Genomic DNA, 21,086 nt, shown 5'->3' on the forward strand with positions numbered 1-21,086 from the left:
GACAGAAAAGAGTGTGAAATAGTCCCCCAAAAGCTCTCAGATGGATACTGGCACCCGGGGGAAATCAGGGCACTGAGGAGCAGCGTTGATTATTTATTTTTTTCCCCCCCATAGGTACTCAGAAAGCTTCATATTGGACTAGCACCGAGCAAACAAAGGTGACATTTGAGGCACCTGGAAGACAAATCTGACAAGAGCGGCATTTCCATGTCAATATTAAAAAGCTCCTGCAGGTTCAGTGCTAGGTGGAGGCAGTACCCATTGCATGCGCCCCAGGAGGCGGGCGGGAGCGTTGAGCCCCTCGGGTGGGCACTGAGTTCGTGCTTCGACAACCTTCTTGTAGCGGGATTGCGCAGTTTTGCACGCTCGCATCGCTCGATTATTTGACATGGAGAAGTGCTGCCGTAGCTGGTGGCACTCGTGAGCAAGAAGCCATAGTTCGGTTGAAGGGGACGAAGGCTGCCCCAGGTTTTGAGTGGAAAGCACCAGTTTATTCCATCATGTTGGTGCTCAGGCAGTGCTTAGGACAAGTTTTGCTTATATGTCATTACGTTTCTTGTTCTTTTATTTTATGGCCTTCTAAAATAGAATCTATATCTTTGTCCAAATCTTTTGACCTCCTTGTGACAAAAATTTTCCTGTTGCCAGAAGCAGGATTAAAATTATTGTTATTTAAGCTCCTAAAGCATTTGAAAGGGTCACTATCACAAAATAAATAAATTTACGCAAGCGACTAGGTCATTATACCTTTAAAGGGGAGGGGGGAGCAATGCTGATTTGGTGTTTTAATTGGTTTCCAAGCTAAAATTAATAGTGTGTGGAATCCCTCTTAGTAACATGACTCAGAACTATTTATTTTTCAACTCCTCTTTTAACTCCAGCTGAGATTGATGGGCGTGTTATCTTAGCGTTTGGGAGATGCAAGCAGTACTGGAATGACAAACATTTCTTGACAGCTTTAGAAAGATGGATGATGTGATGCCCCTGCAACAGGTTTGGGTGTTTGTGCTTTCTAACGGGTCATCGTGAGTCTCTTGCTTCACTTTCATTCGTAATGAAGGGGAAGGAAAGGTGAGACCTAATTCTTGGTTTGAGGTGTCTTTGTAACTCGCCTTGTCAGTGTATAGGCTTGTCAGCCAGCCCTTGGCAGATAACGATGGCCATCCTCGGTTAATTGTCCCAGTTTGTGCATTAGGCTTTTAAAAAAGAAAGAAAGTAGGCGGTTGCCTGACTTTACCTGCGGAGCTGGTGCTAAGTGATTAAATATACCTTGGATAGCTGTTCCTGTATTGTACCTTGTTACTGCGTGTGGCAGATCTACGCATTCTGCTTATGATCGCGTTTTTGTGAAGAGAGATCCCTTACCAAAAGTAACTTACTATGGGTAAAATCCTTAGGCTTGACCAGAAGCTTCATGCAGTTTTTGAGCAACTCTTCTACGTCTTTTGAGCAGCGGAGCTGCGATAGCTTAGAAGGCGGAGAGATCGCCCTGAAAATGTCACAGACGCGGCCTGCCGCATCGCGTATACAGCTCGCTTGGCTCGGTAGTCTTCAACAAACCGCTTCTGTGCAGCCTGAGGACCCTTGGTTGAAACCCACCGTTCACAGAAGTGTGTCTTTGCCTTTAGCTGTAGACTTCTGGTAGGTTTTCTAACTATGACATTCCTTGGCAGAGATGTGGCTTTGCTTTGCGGTCTGTGAAATTAAAAAGAATATATATTATTAGGATATCGACAGCTTTCTGGTAAGCTCTGTACAGATGGGCGAGAGAAGAGTGGTTTCTCCTAATTCGCTTTATTGCCAAGATTTTAAAAAATAAAGCCGGTGTAATATAAATGAAGTTACAATATTGCACTCATCAAGGTGCCTTTGATATTATCTCTTAACTTTTAAAGCTCTTCAGAATATAAAAAACCAGACTCCATTTGGCACTGAGAGCACACGGTGGAGAGAAGCAGCGAGGCTGTTCTCTTGCCAGCAAAGTGTAAATCATGAAATCCCCCGCAGAGATTTCTTGCTCTCTTTTCAGACATCTGAACTACAGGGAAAACTTGTTTTTAAAGTTTATTGTAAAGGGGATACTTGTAGATTCTCTCCTATAGACCCGGTAGATTTCCTAAATGTACCATAGGTAAAAATGTGACTTGAAACTCTTCCTGATACCAACTCTTTACATACTTTAAAGGACTAACTCTTGAGGAATGATTGCATTAACGTGAGGAGGGTTGAGCTGTGGGTAAGCCCAGCGGAGCAGTTCTGCGACAGTTGGGCGATGTCATCGTACTGTGTTTCTGAGGCATGTCAGTAAACGCTGATGCCACTTTACACCCTTGTCCACATTTAGGCTTTTTATTGGCTGTATTCGAGTTTTCCCAGACCTCGTTCCTTGTGTTCTTTTGGGTTTTGGATACATGGGGGTTTTTAAAATATTTTGGCCAGAAGGAGCTGTAGATTTTTCTTTTCCCAAGTACAGATGGACCAAAGCAAATTCTTTTTCACAGGTGCCAGTAACTTTAAGTACAAAAGTTAGTTTATTTCCAAAACTAAAAGATGTTTTGATTAAGTAATTTATGTGTGTGCAACTACATAAATAACCTTTCCATAGCCAGGAGGAGGCAAGCTGGCTGCTTTATGTACACTGCTACTTTTAGCTGTCTTGTAAGAAAGCACTGCTAAGAGGACGTGCCAGCCATAAGCAGTTAAAGCGAATCCCTCTGCGTGTGATATAAGAGAACAGTTTATGGATTAATATTTGGGTGCCTGGCAGGAAGCACATTGCATTGGATTAGTATTCTTATCATTTGAGTGACAAATTATAGAAAGCTGATTAAAATGACCTGGATCCTGGGCACATGGTTTGGAGCCAGGAGATGTGTGGAAGTGATTTAAATCTCACCTTTCCACTTCCTTGCTCTAATCTCCGGGGCAAGGATAGAGCAGCAGCGAGGCTGCTTGATTTTATAGCTCGCTCTAGTAGACACAGGGGACTGAAAAGCAGCTGATACTGATAGTCTAGAGGGCTGCCTTGTTACCTGCCTATTTTACAACTGCCCCAGCTGAAGCCAGGAGCTCAGCATCCCTCTGTTACTAGAGAGAAGTAAAGGCTTTGCATCTCAATTAGACCTGCTCCTGCCTCTGTTTGCTCTCACTTGCCATCTGGAGGAGACGTGTGTCTCCTGGTTGACTTAAGCACTTGCATTGGGCAGCAGAAATACTTCCCCAAGAGTTCCCAAGTAACAACTTTATTCCATCACAGGAATTTGTCTAAGCCATCTTCAGTATCGGGTTTTATCTCCAGTATTGCTCAAGGCAGCTGCACTGTGTCCAGAGGACCTGGCCTTGTGTATTTTAGGACATACAGTAACTTAAACCAGATACTGACCTTGTGCAATTCCTATCTTCAGCGAAGAGATTGTTATTTGAAGTTTTGTTTGTTTTTTAAATTATACGTTGCAGTCATGGCATGCTGGCATAGTGACAAATATGATTTAACGCAAAGGAATCTCTTAATAAAAATGGCTTTGCAAAGTGGTGGCTTTGCAGGGTGTATTTTGGTAGGCATAAAGGTGGTATTTTTCTGCAACTCTAATAATTGTCCCTCAACTATGTAGAAATAAAATAGTTCCTGAAGAGCAGAAAGTATGTGTCTCTGCATCTGAGTTCTGCTTACAATCCATCATCAAAAACCTGCAAAAATCCTGCACGGGGAGGTGACGGATGTGGGGTGGTCAGAGTCCAGCCGCTGAAGTGTGCGTGGGTAGCTTAAGTTTTCCATTATTATTCCAGGGCAACACGATGCTGAGAGATGAGTGTTGCCGTGTTGCCTTGTCTCCATGAGCCTGGATGGAGAGAGCGGTCTAACCCCTAAATGGGGGACACACCGTTGTGTTGCTGCGTCTGTCTTGGGGTACGTGATGCACCAGCTCAGCGGTGGGAGCTGAGTCACAGCTTCGGCCTTTCCCTCTCCGGCTCTCGTGTCCAGGGTGACCTGACCCAGTGACACAGATCAAAAAATGAAAAGATCCAGAGGAAACTAGTTATATTTTTGGCCAGATCAGGTCGTTCTGTGGGTGCAGTTGGGTCAGCACAAGGGAAGGGCAGGGGGTGTTTATCTAACTGGGGGCTCAGACCCGACACACATTTTTTAGCACTTTTTGTTTTAAGATGAAGAGCCAAACAGTGACAAAGTCCATGTCCAAAAGAAGAGGCTGGGGAGGCATTCACTGCAGGATGTCTCTGCATTGGAAATTGCTCTTTTCACTTCAAGGAGCCCAAACGTGTTGATGGGCAAGTGGTAACATGGTGCCCTCCTCTGCGTGGGGCTGGAGGGAGGGAGGCTTGGTGTAGGGAGCGCTTGTCCGTGGATGCATTAATTGTGTAATAAATAAAAAGGACTTGGTGATGGTAAATATTTAATATTATTAGAAGTCTTTGGCAGCTGGCCAGAAGCCAGGATTTCTTCCCATGGAAGCTGTTTCTCCAAGGTGGATCACGTAAGGTGAAAGCCCGTCTGCGGTATCCAGCTTGCATTTCCCCTGAAGCTGTCGCTGACCTCTGTGAGGCCTTGGGAATATGCTATTTTAGGTGGCTCTCGATGTCAGCAGTTTTCAAGATTGAACAGCTTATTAAATAAGGGCCTGGCTTTATTTTTATTATTATTTCTTTTTTGTTACAGTATCTTCTTAGCAAAATACCATTTCAGTGGGAAAAGCAGGGCTCATCAGCGGTCAGCCAGCCTGTTTCCTGTTTACCAAAAGAGGAGATTTCTATTTTTTTCTCCCATTTCAAGTCTTGGCCATCGTGTGCATTGAAAAAAATGAGATGGAACCAGTTTGTTGGTTTTTTTTCATGCATTGCTGCTAGCAAACTTGTTTCAAAGATGAAGACAAGAAAAAGAATTGTGCGTGGGGTAAAGTAGATAAAGTAATTTTGGTGCAAATGCCCCATTATTTCATTTGAAGTTATTCATATAGCTGAAGACCTTGTGTAGTCCTTAATTATCTTCTCCTACTTCATTAGTTCGTTGCGTACTGCAGCATGCTCGGACATACCCGGGCGTAGCAGGGTCTTTCCTTCCACCCTCGCTGCTTTCACCCAGGCGACTGCCACAAGCGCACCCACACCTGCAGCGCCAGCGGTTCCTCCAGCTGTGCCTCAGCAGTTACAGGCCTCGTGTTTCAGGACGCGTCCGTCATCCTCACCGTCGTGGCGGGACCCGCGGAGGGAGCAGCCGGAACGAGGCACTCTGGTATTTGGACCTTGTCGCTTTGACGCTGCTGAGTGTTAACACGGTCAGGCGCTTTTCAAGGTCCTTGTCGTGGTACTTCTGATATCGCCGAAGGATGTTGTCTGGCCAAAGTGCTGATGAAGAGGCCGCTAAGCTGCAAGTGTTTAGTGACCGCTTGTTTTGTTGGTCAGACCCACGAAAAGGGTTTGGATGAGCTGAAAACAAACACAGGGCAGCGTGCCGAGGGCTCTGGGCACTGCTGCCAGCTAAGTGCGCTTAAACACCACGGGTGATGAAAAGCCTAAAATAAAAATCTCTGTTTTGGGGACAGCGGATGTTTCTGGGAATCCCTAGAAAGTCACACACTTGTAAGTGGGCAAGGAGATAGCAACATGTCATCTCCTGAGCGCCGAAAAGCAGAGCCCACATGGCAGGTCGTTAATCTGAGGGGACAGATCGCTGCTAATTGAAGTCTCTGCGTTCTCCGTCCTTGCAAATACGTTTCCAAAGTGACAGGTATCAACATCTTTGCAGTTACCTCCTGTTCTCTTCTCCGTACACAGCAATGGGCTTCTAAACACTGCCTAGTAAGAAGAGTGTGTCTTTTGTGGAAGACTTGTTAAAAAAATAAGAAATGAAACTGTGGCAGCTGCTTTACCTAGCGGACCCTTCTTGGGTTTGCTGGGACATGACAGTTCGGGGCTTAGCTGCCCTTCTCTATCTGTAAGTAACATTGTTCGGGCTTGCATCAATCTCATTTTTAATTAGAATCCTCTTTGAAATGGAAAATATTAAAGCAGATCTATAGCTAGACCGGGAACTGCAGAGCCAGAGGGGTTTCAGATACTGCCTTAAAAAAAAAAAAAGAAAAAAAAGCCATTTCTAATCCTTAAAATATTTGCCTTGCTTTATTTTCATATCTTGAAGACAAACAGGTGCTGCGTGCCCTTTATGATTCTCAAATATACAATCTCCAAGCCAGCAATCTCTAAAGCCTTCCCTTGTTTGTACAATTAGGGTGGGATTTTCAGAATCACTCAGTGTCGGTCTGTCTCTGCTCTCATTGAAGTCGAGCTGCCGTTGACTTCAGTGAGAATAGTGTTAGATCAGTACATGAGTGCTTTTGAAAATCCTTCCCTTTGCCTTTTTTTTTATAGTCACATCTGTGTACAATTGAATAAAAAGACCTTTGTAATATACTTTAATTATTCTTTGTTGGTTTCATATAAAAGTGATTGAAAGGAAACCAGAAGAAAACCTATAATAATAATCTTGGCTTTGATCTTATTTACCATAAATTATATGTTATGTTTTTCTTCTCCTTTTATGTAATTATGTATTACTTTATCACAATGTAAGATAAATCACTGAAAACATGAGGAGTAGAAATAATTAAGTAATACGGAAGGGAGGAGCAGTCTCTGAGGAAGGAAGTCAACTCTTCGTGGTCTGATGTGTTTCCAGTGCTGCTTATAGCAACTTCCCTTCGAGCACGTGAGAAAATTGGGAGACTTTATGTGAAAGGCTGGTGCTAAAACCTGATGAATTTGGAGGCCGCATGGCCAGCTGTGGGGAATGGCTTTCTGGGTGTCACCTTCCCAGGAAACCTCAGGTTTATTTTACAGGTATCCAGGCCCCGCTCTGCCACCGCGCTCTCCGCCGGGTTTTGGTCCACCCACTCCTCCCCGACTGATGCGCCTTTTTTGGTTCCAGTGCGTGTTTCAATGATGTTTCTGGTTAACTGCTTGCTCTTTGGCAATACTGAAGAAGGCCAAGGAGAATCAGAGCTTAGTGTAGCACAGGGGAGATCAGAGAACCCCAGGAGCATCTAATTCAGCAAGACCACTATTTGCAAGACAGCCCAGTGTCACCCCTGGCTGTAGACATTCGGTGAAGTGCTCAAGTGGGGAGTCCGGTCATACTGGTCATTATTTGTATTGTGTTAAACATGTTTGCATGGGTCTGTAGCAAGAGATTTTAGCTGAGCAGAGGCTTCGGCCACCAGCTGCGCCCATCCGCAAGGCTCGTCCCCACCTCCCTGGTGCGGAGCAAGGCACAGGATTTTGGAGACCGGCAGCACTTCGGTGCAGGAGGAGGTGACGGCTCTTTGGCAACAGCCTCATCTTCTCATTCTCTCATTAGTGCCATAGGTTCACCTGAGCTGCCCTTCAGGGAGTCTTCGGAGAGAAAGAAATACATCCAGAGGGCAGTTCTGCTGCCGGAGAGCACATGGAAGCCTGCTGAGACGCAGGGATGGTTTTGCGATGGGAAGACCTCCGAGTTGCCTTAAATTAAATTGTCTTTTAATAGCAGGGTTCTGCTCTGTCGTTAGGCTCATGGGATTATCGGTTCTGATGTAAATATGTGTTTAGCATTAGAGTAAAATGTTATGTCAATACACGGAACACCAGTTGCCTGTTTCAGCCGCTGCTGTTTCCACCATGTGTCACAGATTAGAGCTGGCCCTGGACGGGGGCCAGGCTGGTGCTTGCTACGCTCCAAATCCAAAGCAGTATACAAGAGACGTTTACTAGCCTGAGTGTGGGTGATCCGTTTGATAAACTATATGACGTGTTTTTCCTCTTAATGGACTCTATTTGCATGTTCGTGTGAACAGGAGTGAAGGCATTGAACTGTCATAATTCAGCAGTTAAAATCTCTCCCGCAGGAATGACCACGGGTGGCAAACGCAGCATGTGCTCAGGGCTTTCCATCCGCTCCGCTGACTTAGTTAACTGCAAATAGTCAGGCCGCTGTCTTTGAAAACTTAATAGGTGGTGTCGGTGTTTAACTGATGATACGGAAAGAGCAAGAGGGAGTCCTGTACGTCCTCAAAGCGCCAGCGTAGTGTAACGCCATCTGCAAGGTGATGCGACGGGAATCTTGGCTCAGTCCAAATAAAATTATTAACCTACGTGTCCCCTAGGAAGTCTGAATGATTAGCTACCCTCTGCGCTGACTGCTGTTTCCAGGAGGTAGCTTGAAGAAATTAAGCAATCTTTAACGTTTCACTTAAAAACAAAGTGGAAACCAATATGAAGAAACTGAAGGAAAAAAACCCTACGAGTGTAAATAGCTATAAGCAGTAATGTGACAGCTAATCTAAGAATTGTTAGATGTTCAAGATATAATTACTGTCTATTAGCTAGATGAGATCTCCACAAAGAGTCTGATGAGCCTGCCAGAGAAATAAACCACAAAGTACTAGCTAGCCTGATTTATTTTTTTCCATCATCGTGTTTTAAATGCTCATGCATACTGATTAAAATTTAGGCTGGGGTCTTGAAAGCCATTGCCAAGTTTTGTCACTCAGGGACGTTTCGGTGTTGTAGATGTCCTTTTGATGGCTGGCTTCCCACATACCTAGGGCAGATAGCATTCTGCCTTGTCCAGCCGAGCTGATGCATTCAGACTTCCTGAGGAAAAAGCCTCCTGAGTGCTTCTAAAGTTTTATTTCTTCAGGATTCATCTTAGTGAATTTACTCTTGGCTAAAACAGGCTGTGCTGTGCTGGCCTGGCATGAAATAGTATGTTTGAGTTCAGTCTTTCATTCCTGTGGAATGATATTTGAGATGCATTTTTTTCCTTTTTTTTCCTAGAATATCAGGGGAAAATAATTCCAAGTGGAGAGAGAATTTTTCAGAACATCTGGGAGCAAAATGGGAAAAGTTTGATAAATGGCATCTTGCTGACATGTAATAGCAACTAGCTCAGCGAAGGAATCTGGGGCATTGCAAATAAAAGGATTTTTCTTAACTGTGGTTCAATCGGATATGTAGTTTCATGCGTACAGTTGACAGTAACAGATTATTCAGTTTGTCAGATTTAAAAAAGCGAAAAACTTCAGACTTAAGTCATGCAGTAATCTTGATTTCAGGAGCAGCCGTGTCTGTACACAACAGCGACTGATGTTTTTTGACTACTTAACTCGGCAGAGAAGTTTCTTGCTCAAAATTCATATTCTATTCCGGGCTTAACTACAATATTAAATATATGGAAATATTTTGTAACCTGATTTTGGTATTGTCAGGTTATACTGATAACTCAACTGCGTAAGTTTAAATTCTTTCAACAGTGCTGAGTGTCCAGTTGTTCTTCATTTCAGTCATTTTATGTTTGAGACACACTGAGTTTAAAACCAGTGCGTTATTTTGATTTTATCCTTTGCACACAGAATACCTTTATCTGTAAGCGTAAGTGCTCTCAGATGAGCCCAAATCTCCTCACATGCACAGGTATAAACTGGAAGCAAGCTCGCGGCAGGCAGACTTTGCAAACAGAAATAAAGGGAAACTTGTGTATTCAAAAACAAAGCAAAACTGAGCGTGGCTCAAAATATTTTCAGGAGAAAACACTTTAGCTGTATAGGCTTTTCCCTTGTATCTCTCTGTTGTTTCAGTGTCAACACACTGCTGGTGTGAAGCTCACCAGCTCTACCAGTCTGATGTCAAATGACATTTTTTCTTCATTTAACATAATTGTCTCTGAAACATAACAGTGAAACAAACCATTAGCAAAACGCTGAGCTGTCAGAAGCAATCACTGGTTTCGGATCCGAACGGGGCGCCTTCCCTTCTCCGAAGGTACTCGCTGTGGTTTCCTATGGAGGCCCTCTGTGAAGCGTTGCAGCCGTGCGGATCCGACCTGGCCCTCTGACACGAGCTGCCGGGGCTCCGTGTCTTGGGGCTTGTGGCTGCCCCGTCGGCTCCTCTCTGCTCTTCTTCTAAACCGGGGTCTACACCAGCTTCGCTGTAGCTGCGAGTGACCGTTGCCACTGCAGATCAGGCATAACAAACAGAGGATGAGAAATAACCTGTTAGCTGCCTGTCTAAAAATGAATGAGTTGGCTAGTGCTGTACCGGAATGCTCTGACAAAGTGAAAGATGTATAAGGAACCCTCTTTCTTCCTGAAGTCCCCTCTTCCGCGTGAGTAACACTTGGCTGAGCAGCCCGAGTTTGCCTCGGGAATCCCAATAATACAGTTGGAAGGCTTTGAGAGTTGGTGGGAATTGGTGGCTCGGGTGGTCCATCCAACTACTCCGGGTGGAGGCTTACCGAGGGCGACCCATCTGAAGGCTGCGCAGCCCCAGCCAGCTCCACCGCACGCGTGGCGGCGAGAAATCTTAGTGAATTGGATGTGAAGTAGCCATTAAGAGCTGTGTTAAAGATTGCGATTCCCACGCTTTGGTATTTCTCAACTCTTGAGCGTTTAACCTGCTGCCTTTAACGCAAACTGAGAAATGCAGGATTCCTCCCGTGCAGAGCCATGGTAGTTTTTGGGTCCATCGTGGACAAACTGAGGACTCTAATATTCAGCACAGGCTTCAGCTGAGTTTATGACAGTAATTACCCACTAATCCGAGTTGACCAGCCTCTAGAGGTGGACGAGGCAGCCACTTTTCCAGGGGGTTTCACAGCTGCTGGCTGGCAGGTTTGGGGTCCCCCAGCCAGTGCCCCCTTGCTGGCGCTGCTGCTGCTTCTTCCTTGACCTTCTCCCCTCTCTTCCCCTGCCACCCACCTGAGTTTCATTCTTTCCCACGTTTGGACGGTTTCACAGGCATAACAAAACACGAAGATGATGCCCGCTGCCAAATTTCTTGGCTTTAGAGCATGCCGTGAGCAAGTTTTGTTGAAGCAGGGTAACTTTAGCGTGTGGGCTTGAGCACGTGCACGCACTCGCTCTCACTCGTATGCGTCCAGGATTTCCTTGTACCATCGTTCCTGGGGGCGGTTAAAACTGATGGGAAGATGATTCCACCTGAGGTTAAAAATGTCACCATGAGCAGAGAATATCGTAGGCTGTGTTAGGTAGGATGATCCATGGGTATCCGATCCCCACTGCACTTGCAATACATGGGAGCGACAGCAGAGGTTCACAAATCGTTATATAGTCGTTACTTCGAAGTAATAGATGGGAAGGGTGGTTCCTGTAACCTCTGCGTGCCTGTGAACGAAGCGTCTGTCCCCTGGTGTGTGCCTGTGGGGCTCTGGTGGGGTCCCTGCTGCCCCCGACGTCCCTGTCGGCTGGCGTTCCCCTGCGACTGCAGCCCCGTTAAGCAGCAAGGCCATAACGTGGCACTGTCACAGCGAAGATGTTTGTGAATTTTGTCTTCTGTTGTGTGAAAGGTTGCATCATCTCGCTGGAATAACACAGATTTTATCATACAGTCGTTTCTCATACAGTCACCCTAAATCTGCCTGCAGTTTGACTATGCTGAGCTTGCTGTCACTCTGGTTGTTGACGTTATAATTTGTTATGGTACTTTTCCTACATGTTCGCCAGAATTGGGATCCTACCCCGAAACCTCAGGCGTAACATCAGTAGCAAATATTCATTCTACAAATACATACTGCTCTTTTTCAAAATGAGTTTATGCTTATTATTTTTATTATTATTTTGCTCACGTAAAACTGAATGGCTTTACAATTTGCTGGTTGGCAAAGTGCGTTCAGCTCTTCCAGTAACATTCGTTGTAAAAGGGATCGTACAAAAGCCTGCAGGAGTTCCTAGCGGGAAGACAGTGCCGCCTGAATTTTCCCATAGGCGGTGTTTAAAGTCAGATTGGGTTGTGACATTAAATAACACCATATGGTGTGTTCATTCCCTGCTGCTAGAACGAGATGCTGAGTGCAGTTTCAGTAGCGTTTTACAAGAGTTGATTGATTCTGGGGTGGGTTGTAGGTTCTCAGAAGTTAGATGATCTTGAAAAAAAAACTTTGCGTTTGTCTTTTAAACACCAGAAGCGCAACATTTGCAAAGGCTGTTTGTATTAATATAAAACCGGGGGCAGGGCTGTGTGTCTGTGTATATATAATTGTGTCTGCATAAAAGCTGTGTCAAACCGGTCGAGAGCAGAACTTGGAATCAAACTTTACTTCAAATGATTAACTTTTGGGGATTTGCGCAAACTATTTTTGTCCTCCAGGTGATTTTCTTTCTAAGGGGATGCCAAAAGCATTAATGCAGAGTATCAAAGCTCCGTAAAAGGAGTTTGCCATTTTCGGTGTATTTCTCAACCTTCAAAAATCGAGATTAAAGCACCTGCAGATGCAGACAGCACATTCTGCGCGTGGCATGCTTTCGGCATCCTTTCATTTCGATTCTTTTTTTTTTTTTTTTTTATTACAGTTCTTTGAGGTTCCGTTTGACTCAAATATGAACAGGACAAAAAACAGACCACTGGTGCGAGGACAGATCAGGTAAGGCGATGCACACCTGCTCCGGCTAATGAGAAATGAGTCTTCACGTTGCTTTTATCTATCTCCAAGCTTTTCTCTCTCTTCAGACGACAAAAAATAGCAATTTCAGACAAAAGGCTTTAAGGAAGAAACGCACCTCTCTGTTCTTCGATATTTCTTCATGTTTATAACTTTCACATGAGAGTTGGGGTAATCAGCTGCCCTCTAAATTACTGCATTTCTCAAGACGGCAGGATTTCCGCTCGTGTTGGGTATTTCTTCATGTGTGACGCCCGCCAGCCCAGCGTGGTAGCACGCCGTTAACTTCCACTGAACTTCTGCATTAGTTTGTAACAGCAAATCTTCAAAATCTCACATCTAAGGACAAACACAAAAGCGTACCTTGTTTTTATTAGTCGTGTTTATCTGTTAGGTCACGAACATTCATTTAAATCTCCTGGCAGAGTTATCTGCAACTCTTTTTTTTTTTTTTCAGTGGTTTTATAAGGCACCACGTTGTCTTTCTTTTCTAGATGCTTAGCATAAAGCTGGAGTGAAAACTTACAATGGGGGCATCTTACGAAAGCAGAGTAAAAATTTGTCATCATTCAGTTTATCATCAGTAAATCCCTCGCCCTCCCCCCCCTCCAAAAAAGCGCCCTGTATTAGCATTAGGATTCCCTAAAAAAAGGAAAAATCCTTCATTCACTCCATTTTCTGGATTATGTATCAGTTCAGTTGCTCAAAGGCTGTTTTCCAGCTAAAAAAGCAAAGTGAAAAAGAACATCAGCAAAACCCTCTAACTTATTTGCAAACTAAAACTGAAGGCCCGATTCATAAATGATTCAACAAACAATTTTAGTATTGCATTTCCATGATTTGTGCCAAGGATTATTTATAACAAAATTATGTTTTCCCTGAGGCTTCTGCGAACAGTTGGGCCTATTTATTTCTGTGTTTTATCCATCACCTTTGGAGGACTGAAAAAAATGTGATGGATGGAATTACAAGAAAATTGAGACAAAATAGTGAAGTGAACCTCGGGGGTAAATTCACTCTCATTGTAAATAGTTAGAGCGCTTCAATAAACTTGTTCCGATTTGTTCTCGAAGGTGGTGCTAATTACAGATTCCTGAGTTGAGTTAATTTTATTTAAAAACATATTTTAGGGACCACTGCAGTGAGGGCATCTGTTGTACATACTCTAAGTCAGCCTTAATTGTGCCGTTCAGGGGAGCTGCGCTTCTGCTCCGCTTGCATGTGGTCCTTCGGGCCTGGAAGCAGGAACACTTGTTAGAAAGAAAGATGATGGGGGGATTTTTTAAAGGTGGGGTTTTTTTTAATCATAGCCTACCAGCAAGGCTTGCAGTGTTTCTGGAGTCAAAAATATAGCTAGGAAACTTTCTGTCAACTTTTGATTCAGAGAAAGCAATTTGTTTTAGAAGTTTCCAATGTCCTTAAGCGAACTTCGCTGTCATCTGAACGCACCACGGATTGGTAAAACCATATTTAACAGATTTTCTTACTTCTCCCCCCCTATTTGCTTTCACCACAAAACAGTAATGTTGGGGACGTTGTGTAATCACTCATCAATCTATCTACCTGACTGTCAACAGCTAATTTAAAGTTCTTTAAAGTGTCACTTACGTTGAATAATGCCGGTCTCGTTCCCTTTAGACCGTTGAACGCGCAGACCTTGACTGGGTTATTTCTTCTGCGGTGTGCGAGAGGAGAATAATCCACTGCAAGTGATCTAACCTTGTTATATTTTGCCACATATTCCCTGGTGTTCCTTGAACTCTTTCCTTGCTGGCTGATTAAATAAAACCCTTAAACAGTTATGCTAAAACTAGTCAAAAACAGACTAGAAAGAGACAGATAAATTGTATGTAAAAGGCTGGTGTCTTGGCTCTGGGAAGGAATCCAAAGCTTGAGGTATGTACAGAGTTCTTGCCCAAAATTTGTCTGACATTTGCATTTTGATGTTTTCTTCTCTTTAGATGCTTCATATCATGAAATGTTTGGTGCTTTGTTAATTCTGCTGTGTTACATCATCTGTGATATCCAGTGCAAACGAGGCGTCATTTTACAATCTGCCTTCGCTTGCACTGTTTGTAAATATATTGTGATTTCCCCTTCCCTCCCTTTCCCCTCCCCTCCCCTTCCCCTCCCTTTCCCTTTTTCTCTTTATTCCCTTCCCCCCTTCCCCTTCCCCCCTTCCCCCCTTCCCCTTCCCTCCCTTCTCCCTTCCCTTTTTCTTTCGCATACTCCTTGCTGCAGCACTGGTCAGTAGGGGCAGCAGGGTCACACCAGTTTTTGTGTGGTCCAGTCCCGTGCTTGAGATCCGTTTCGAAGAGTGAGGAGGTTGTTGACTCTCCATCTTGTTGGCTCACGGCACCTCCTTGGAAAGGCTTTTGATGGTGGCTTTGATGTGAACTTCTGCCCACTGAGAAAGTGCACTGAGACCAGGGACACTTTTTATAGAGGTTGTGGCATCACAAAGACAATTCTTCGATGCTTTGAACTTGGGCCAGAATCAAACTGGTAACTCCCAGTGAGAGGTCTTTGGTGTTACTGTGTCATCCAGACCCTGGATGAGCTGGCGCCTCTGTTTTAGATAAGCTAGTTCATGGAGCTGGCTCATTAGGAAACGTTACGCTGTTGTAGAGAAATTATTCCCGTGTGTTTCACTTTGTGGCCTCCATTTGCAGTTTCAGCCCCAAGTTTAGTTAGAGTTAAGATCAACTGTCGGTTCTAACTGACCTTACTTCCAACACTTCCCCCTTCTTTTCTGCCCGAAGCCTTTACTTTGAAAAAACAACACAACCCCCTATCTTGGCAACACTTGTGTGCGTTCCTTTCCCTGCGTACGCGTTCACGTCGTTCCCAAGTGCCCACATCTGAGCCTTTTCTACAAGTTGCCAAGGACTTTCAGTTTCCCTTGGCACCAGTGAGGAACCTCAGTAGCTTTCAGAGAAATGCTCGGTGGCCAGGGCCGCACTGTGGGGTGTGAACGTCGTGGTGGCCTCTGAGGTCTGGCTGGGACACAGTGTCATCATCTTACTGGTGACACGCGAGAAGTGTTTAACTTAGGCAGCTTTGGCCTGACCGTCGCTCCAGGCAGCACCCTGTGCTCTGCAAAGATCTCTGCAAGGATGGGATTTGGAAAAGCAGTTGTCCTCCATCCTGTGTGAAGTCCCCTCCATATTGCATCAGCTTCGTGGCTGAAATAGTTAGCTAGAGGCTTAGTATGCCCTTCTGTTTATTTTCCAGATCATTTGGCCTGGACCAAACGGTACAGGCAATGGCATACAAGGACTCTGCAGAGCTGGGGTCTCCTGTACGTAGGACAAGAGTACACATACCTTATTTGCCAGCCCCAAACCCACCGCTGGTGCCCCCAGGGAGCCTTCTGACACTGTTGCTAGACTTGTGACAAACAGCACCTGATAGTTCATTGACTGCTTGCTTTACAGTGTCCTATTTAATTTGTAAGGCTCTGAAAAAAATGTTCCCTTTGAGCAATGAGACGTAACCATCCTTATTCTCTATTCAGAGAGTAATCAGAGACATCCTGTTGCAAAAATAACAAGAGTAGACCCAAACACAGCATGCCACTAAACGCCATCCATCATTCGAGCCTGCCCACATGTCTTCCTCCCCCCTCTGACCCCTCAAGTCATGTTTGGAAATACGAACAGCTTGAGATGGTCTTCATACTTAGGCTGCAGTGTTAAACTCATTGAGCATATTTGCATTTTGCCTTGTGACAACAGCTGATATTATTTTTCCTGCTATGAATTGTTTTTATGTCATTGATGAGGAAAATATTTCATGTGCTCACATAACCTTAGATTCGACCGAAATGGCAGCAGCTTTTCCTGCTTTCCTGTTGGGTATGATTTTTTTTTCCCCTTTTTAAGGGAATAGATTTCATTTTCCTACAGATTAATTTAAATAAATCTCTAGTATTAGCTGCAGTAGCTGAGTGAGCTTAGCCTCTAGGATGACAAGTGTCCTGCTCCATTATATTGTAGAAAGTGACAGTTTTGATTGCCCTTCTAGAGAGAACTTCATACGCTCTTCTTAAAAAGCAGCTCTTTTTATGAACTTACAGTACTGCTGGATCTGCTGGGCTAAGCACTCATAAAAAACTTACTAGTTGTACAGCAATAGTTTTTCATCTTACAAAAAAGAAGTCATCAAACAGCATGTTCTAAAGAACTAATTCACGACCATGTAGACACCTTTCAGTTCTGCTCCTGCCGTGTTTTGCGGTTTGCAGCTATTCTCTGTACCGTGTCCTACAGCCTTTGGCTTTGGTCTTAGCAGGGGCTGCAGTGTCCGCCTGGGAGCGGGGCTGGGGTTTCTCCCTGGCTTTACCTCCAGGTTTCGTGTCACCTAGTCTGGGAAGCATTGCACAGGCAGCATCAGAGGATGCTTCAGACTGGAAGGGACCCCAGGAGAGCTGTAGTCCTGCTCACAGCAGGGTCAGCTCTGAGGGCAGACCAGGTTGCTCCGGGCTTTATCCAGGCTTGCCTTAAAAACCTTCAATATGGGAATAATATGCTATAGATTTAATTATATTCTTCTTATGTAGAATATTTGCAGTCTCAAGCTTGCTTTTCCTTGCACGTTTAAGAAGTTGTCATGGTTTAACCCCAGCTGGCAACTCAGCCCTGCTCAGCTACTCACTCTGGGTGGGATGGGGGAGAGGATTGGAGGGGTAAAAGTGAGAAAACTCGTGGGTTGAGATAAAGACAGTTTAACAGGGAAAGCAAAAGCCGCGCACTCAAGCAAACCAAACCAAGGGATTCATCCCCTCCTCCCCACGGGCAGGGGGTGCTCAGCCATCCCCAGGGCAGCAGGGCTCCATCACACGTGATGGTTACTTGGGAAGGCAAACGCCGTCACCCCAGACGTCCCCCCTTCCTCCTCCTCCCCCAGCTCTGTGTGCTGAGCCTGACGCCGTGTGGTGTGGGGCATCCCTGGGGTCAGTGGGGGTCACTGTCCCGGCCGTGCCCCCTCCCAGCCCCTTGTGCCCCCCCAGCCCCTCGCTGGTGGGGTGGGGTGAGGGGCAGGAAAGGGCTTGACTCCGTGTAAGCCCTGCTCAGCAAGAACGAAAACATCCCCCTGGTATCAACGCTGCTCCTGCACGAATCCAAACCACCGCCCCGTACGGGCTACTGTGCTGAAAATTAACTCCATCCCAGCCAAAACCAGCACAGAAATGTAAGTCCGTAACTTGGCAGGAGAAAGCAGAACACAGATAATGCCTTGGATGCTTCCAAAGAAATAAATCTTTTTTCTATTTCTATTTTTTCCTAGAATCCCATTAACCTCCTCACTTAGCAGTGCACAAGGAGCTGTGTTCTGTACCTGGGCTTCCCGCTCCTCATGGCCACAGCTGCTGGTTGTTGCAGTTAACGGAGGCAGTAACGCTTTTCCTACTAGTTGACATTTCTGAGTAGAGTGTTGACTTTGGTCAGTTTAAACTAGAAGCCAAACTCTTGAAGAATCAGACCAAAAAGAGCTCCTAATCTCTCAGTATTTCTCACTGATGGCTGTGTTCATGAACGGCAGTTGTAACTGCAAATGTATAAGTTGGACGTTCGTAAACTGATAGAAAATTGCAACACATCAGACTGACCCTATTTATTCAAAACCACGCTGAGACTCAACACTAGTTCTTTGTAAAGCTGAGTTTTCCACCCGGTTGCCGGCAATAGTCCTACTACTACGAAGTGTAACAAAACAAACCCGTGCTGAAAAAATGTGCGTGCATTAAAAAAAAAAATCTTCCTGTAATCGCTGTTGAGAACTCTCTGTAATTAGCTTGATTCTTTGCTTGCTAACACTAAGGTAAATCAGGAACGTTTCTGTGATGCTGGTGGAGCTGCACTGATGTAAGTGAGAGGAAATCCATGTCCTCGGCTTATGCTGAAACCTGCGTTAAGCGTTTAGCCAGCCCTGTTTTAAGCCAGCAGTTTAAAACCTCCCCAAGGGTTTCAGTACAACTTTGGTTCCCATTTAAAGATCAGCCTCTACTTAGCTGATTGGGCTGCTCCCTTGGGTGGTCATTTCAGACAGGTTTCATTCTACTTAAGTTAAAACAAATAAAACAAAAACTCCATAAATCTACAGTTCTTCAAGAATAATCATTTTTAAGAGATCAGATGCTCGTTCCCTGCAGGGAAACATTCCAGTATTTTGTTTAGAAAATACCTCATTTTAAAGGGACTGCTCTGAGATCTTTTTGAATGATAAAAATGTTTCTTTTTTCAGTGGGAGGCTTTCCTCTTGTTTAAACAGGGCACAATTCAAAGCAGACACCACCACGGCAGCCTTTTCAAGCATTTTTTTATCCTGCTTGTATTCAGGCTTTATTATTTGAAAACAAGTAAATGCATTCCTTCCCCACCACCACCCTGCTGGCTTCCTTTTTTTTTTTCCACCCTGTGTTTTCCAGAAGCTGTCATTGACTGTATTTGGTAAACAAGAAATTTAAAAAGCAGCTTTATATATTTGACATGTACAATTGCTTGTAAAAATGTAGTCCTTGCCTTTTGAACAGCGGGGTATTTTTCTTTTTTTTCCTGGCATGGCCACGTCATGGAGAGGTGGGGGGGGAACCTTGAGGCTAAAACACAGTTTAATGAGAATAAAACCCACATCAAAGGATGGACTAATGGAATGATATAATGCTTACTGTGTCACTTTCCCAAAGGGGATATGGATGACAGTACTTATATTTCAATTATCTATTCACTGCCTGCATAGGATGTTGATTAAATGGTTCTAAGGTATTAGAGTCCTTTTGTAGAATTCACAGAAAAATGGTGATACTGCATATTATCCTCAGATCAAAATGTGTATTAGCAGGAAATTATATAGCTCAAACTACATACGTATTTTGTTTCTTAGGGCAATAAAGAGGGTTGTTTTAATAACTAACATTACATTCAAATTCGTTTCAGTTGAAACGAAGAAATTGCTAGCTATCCAGCTAGCGCCTTCAGCTCACTCTCCTGCCCGGACCTAATTCTGCCGCCGCTCAGCGGAGACATTCCTTTGCAGGCAGCTCTGTTTGGTAAATATAAATCCTGCAGAAACACTTGACCCCTCACGCCTTGCTGCTTTTCAGTTCAACCAAGGGGCCTTCACTGCCAAATTATTTATCCGAACCTTTAATTGCACGCAGGACAGTTGATAAATCGGAGTACATTGTACATCGCCCCATGTTAGGAAACATCCCAGATGCTCATGTATAAACCGGGAGTCACGGTGCATTTGGCTAAATAGCTGCTCCATCTGCTTGTGGGGATCGCTGCGGAGCAGTGATACGGGCTCTTAATGGAGTTGTCTTATCCTCTCATGTCAGCTGCTCGCCGGGGGGCAGAGCCCCGTGAGCTGGAGGGAGCCACGCTATTGTACGCTAATCCTCCCATCTTTGTGTCCGATGTGAGCGGGCCTTTTGGACATCAGTTGTAACCACTGACCTTTGGTTTTTTAACCAACTAGCGATGAGTCATTTTCTTCAAAGGTGATGTTAAAGTGAGTTTTCCCTCCTATGCTGCACAAACAAGCAAAAATAAAGCTCGAAACCCAAGACCATTTCCCCATCGTAGCACAGTGTGGTGGCTCTTCTTCCTGTGTCTGTCAAACATTTCAGGCTCATGTTTGTGAATTTTGGCTTAGCACAGTCAAAACCCCCCCACGTTTTTCCCTGTATTGGTATTGAACCTTATCTGGTTTAACCACAACGGCATCATTATTCAACGCGTGCCAAGCGTTGTCGGAAACGTTACCGCAAAACAAGTCCATTACGGAGCTGCCTCTGATTAGAAGCTGCTATACCCTGAGATCTGTTTACAGAAAGTCATGTTAGAAGTGCTTTGGTGTCTGTGAAGGACAGAGTTTATCGTGTCTTATACAAGTTATAACTTACACGTTATCAACTTCGCAAGTCAGATATAAAAGAGGTTTTTCTTATGCTTTAATTAGCTGCGCTAACACGGATGCCAAGACTCTCCAGTCTTTATGAGTAGGAAAGCTGCATTCCAGAGGTTGAGATATGTGGCGAACCTCTTGGATATGTTTTATTTAATTTTTTTTTTTTTTGCTAGGGACATAGAACCACAAGGAATATTATATTCAAATCATGCTGTAAAGGAGCATGAGCCACAGTGACCCATATTGCTGCCCGTGTGTGACAATAATTAACGTTGTATTCATTCGCTTTGATGGTATATGAAGGGGTTTTTAGGGTTTTTTTCCACCAAACATTTTTAAAACATAACTCCAGATGCTAACTGTAGATAAACTACCAAACTAATAATGCATAAATCCCAAAATACAACCATCCTCATCCTCTTCACCCCTCAGGTGACACGTAGCGAGGACGTCAGGGCACGCTCTAGAGTGCTACAGTGACACGAATGTCAAACGCATGCTTGCAGTGCTGCAGAGGAATCTGCACATGGGCAGGGAGGGTCTGACTTAACTTGCAATTTGACAGGCTCATCTGCTCATTGCTCTTCCACTTGCTGGTGTCTAGAGCCTGATCCTCCTTCTGCTGCAGACCGACCGTTGCTCCTTGTCCTGCTGTCTGTGGCTGTAGCGAGTAACTTATTTTCTTCATTTTCATTGCTCCTGAGAATGTATTTTAGAGTCGGTGATC

The 21,086-nt window shown here is 44.5% G+C and overlaps 1 protein-coding gene across 1 annotated transcript in view; it reads left to right on the plus strand.

The window, feature by feature from the left end:
• LOC104044555 (protoheme IX farnesyltransferase, mitochondrial) overlaps positions 1–21,086 on the plus strand; it is a 108,594-nt gene that overhangs the window by 59,487 nt on the left and 28,021 nt on the right. The window contains exon 5 of the mRNA XM_064467269.1: positions 12,357–12,427. Within this exon, the coding sequence (XP_064323339.1) occupies positions 12,357–12,427 (71 nt within the window). The remainder of the gene's footprint in view (positions 1–12,356; positions 12,428–21,086) is intronic.

This window comes from Phalacrocorax carbo, chromosome 16 (assembly GCF_963921805.1).
Source record: "Phalacrocorax carbo chromosome 16, bPhaCar2.1, whole genome shotgun sequence".
Lineage (NCBI taxonomy): Eukaryota > Metazoa > Chordata > Aves > Suliformes > Phalacrocoracidae > Phalacrocorax > Phalacrocorax carbo.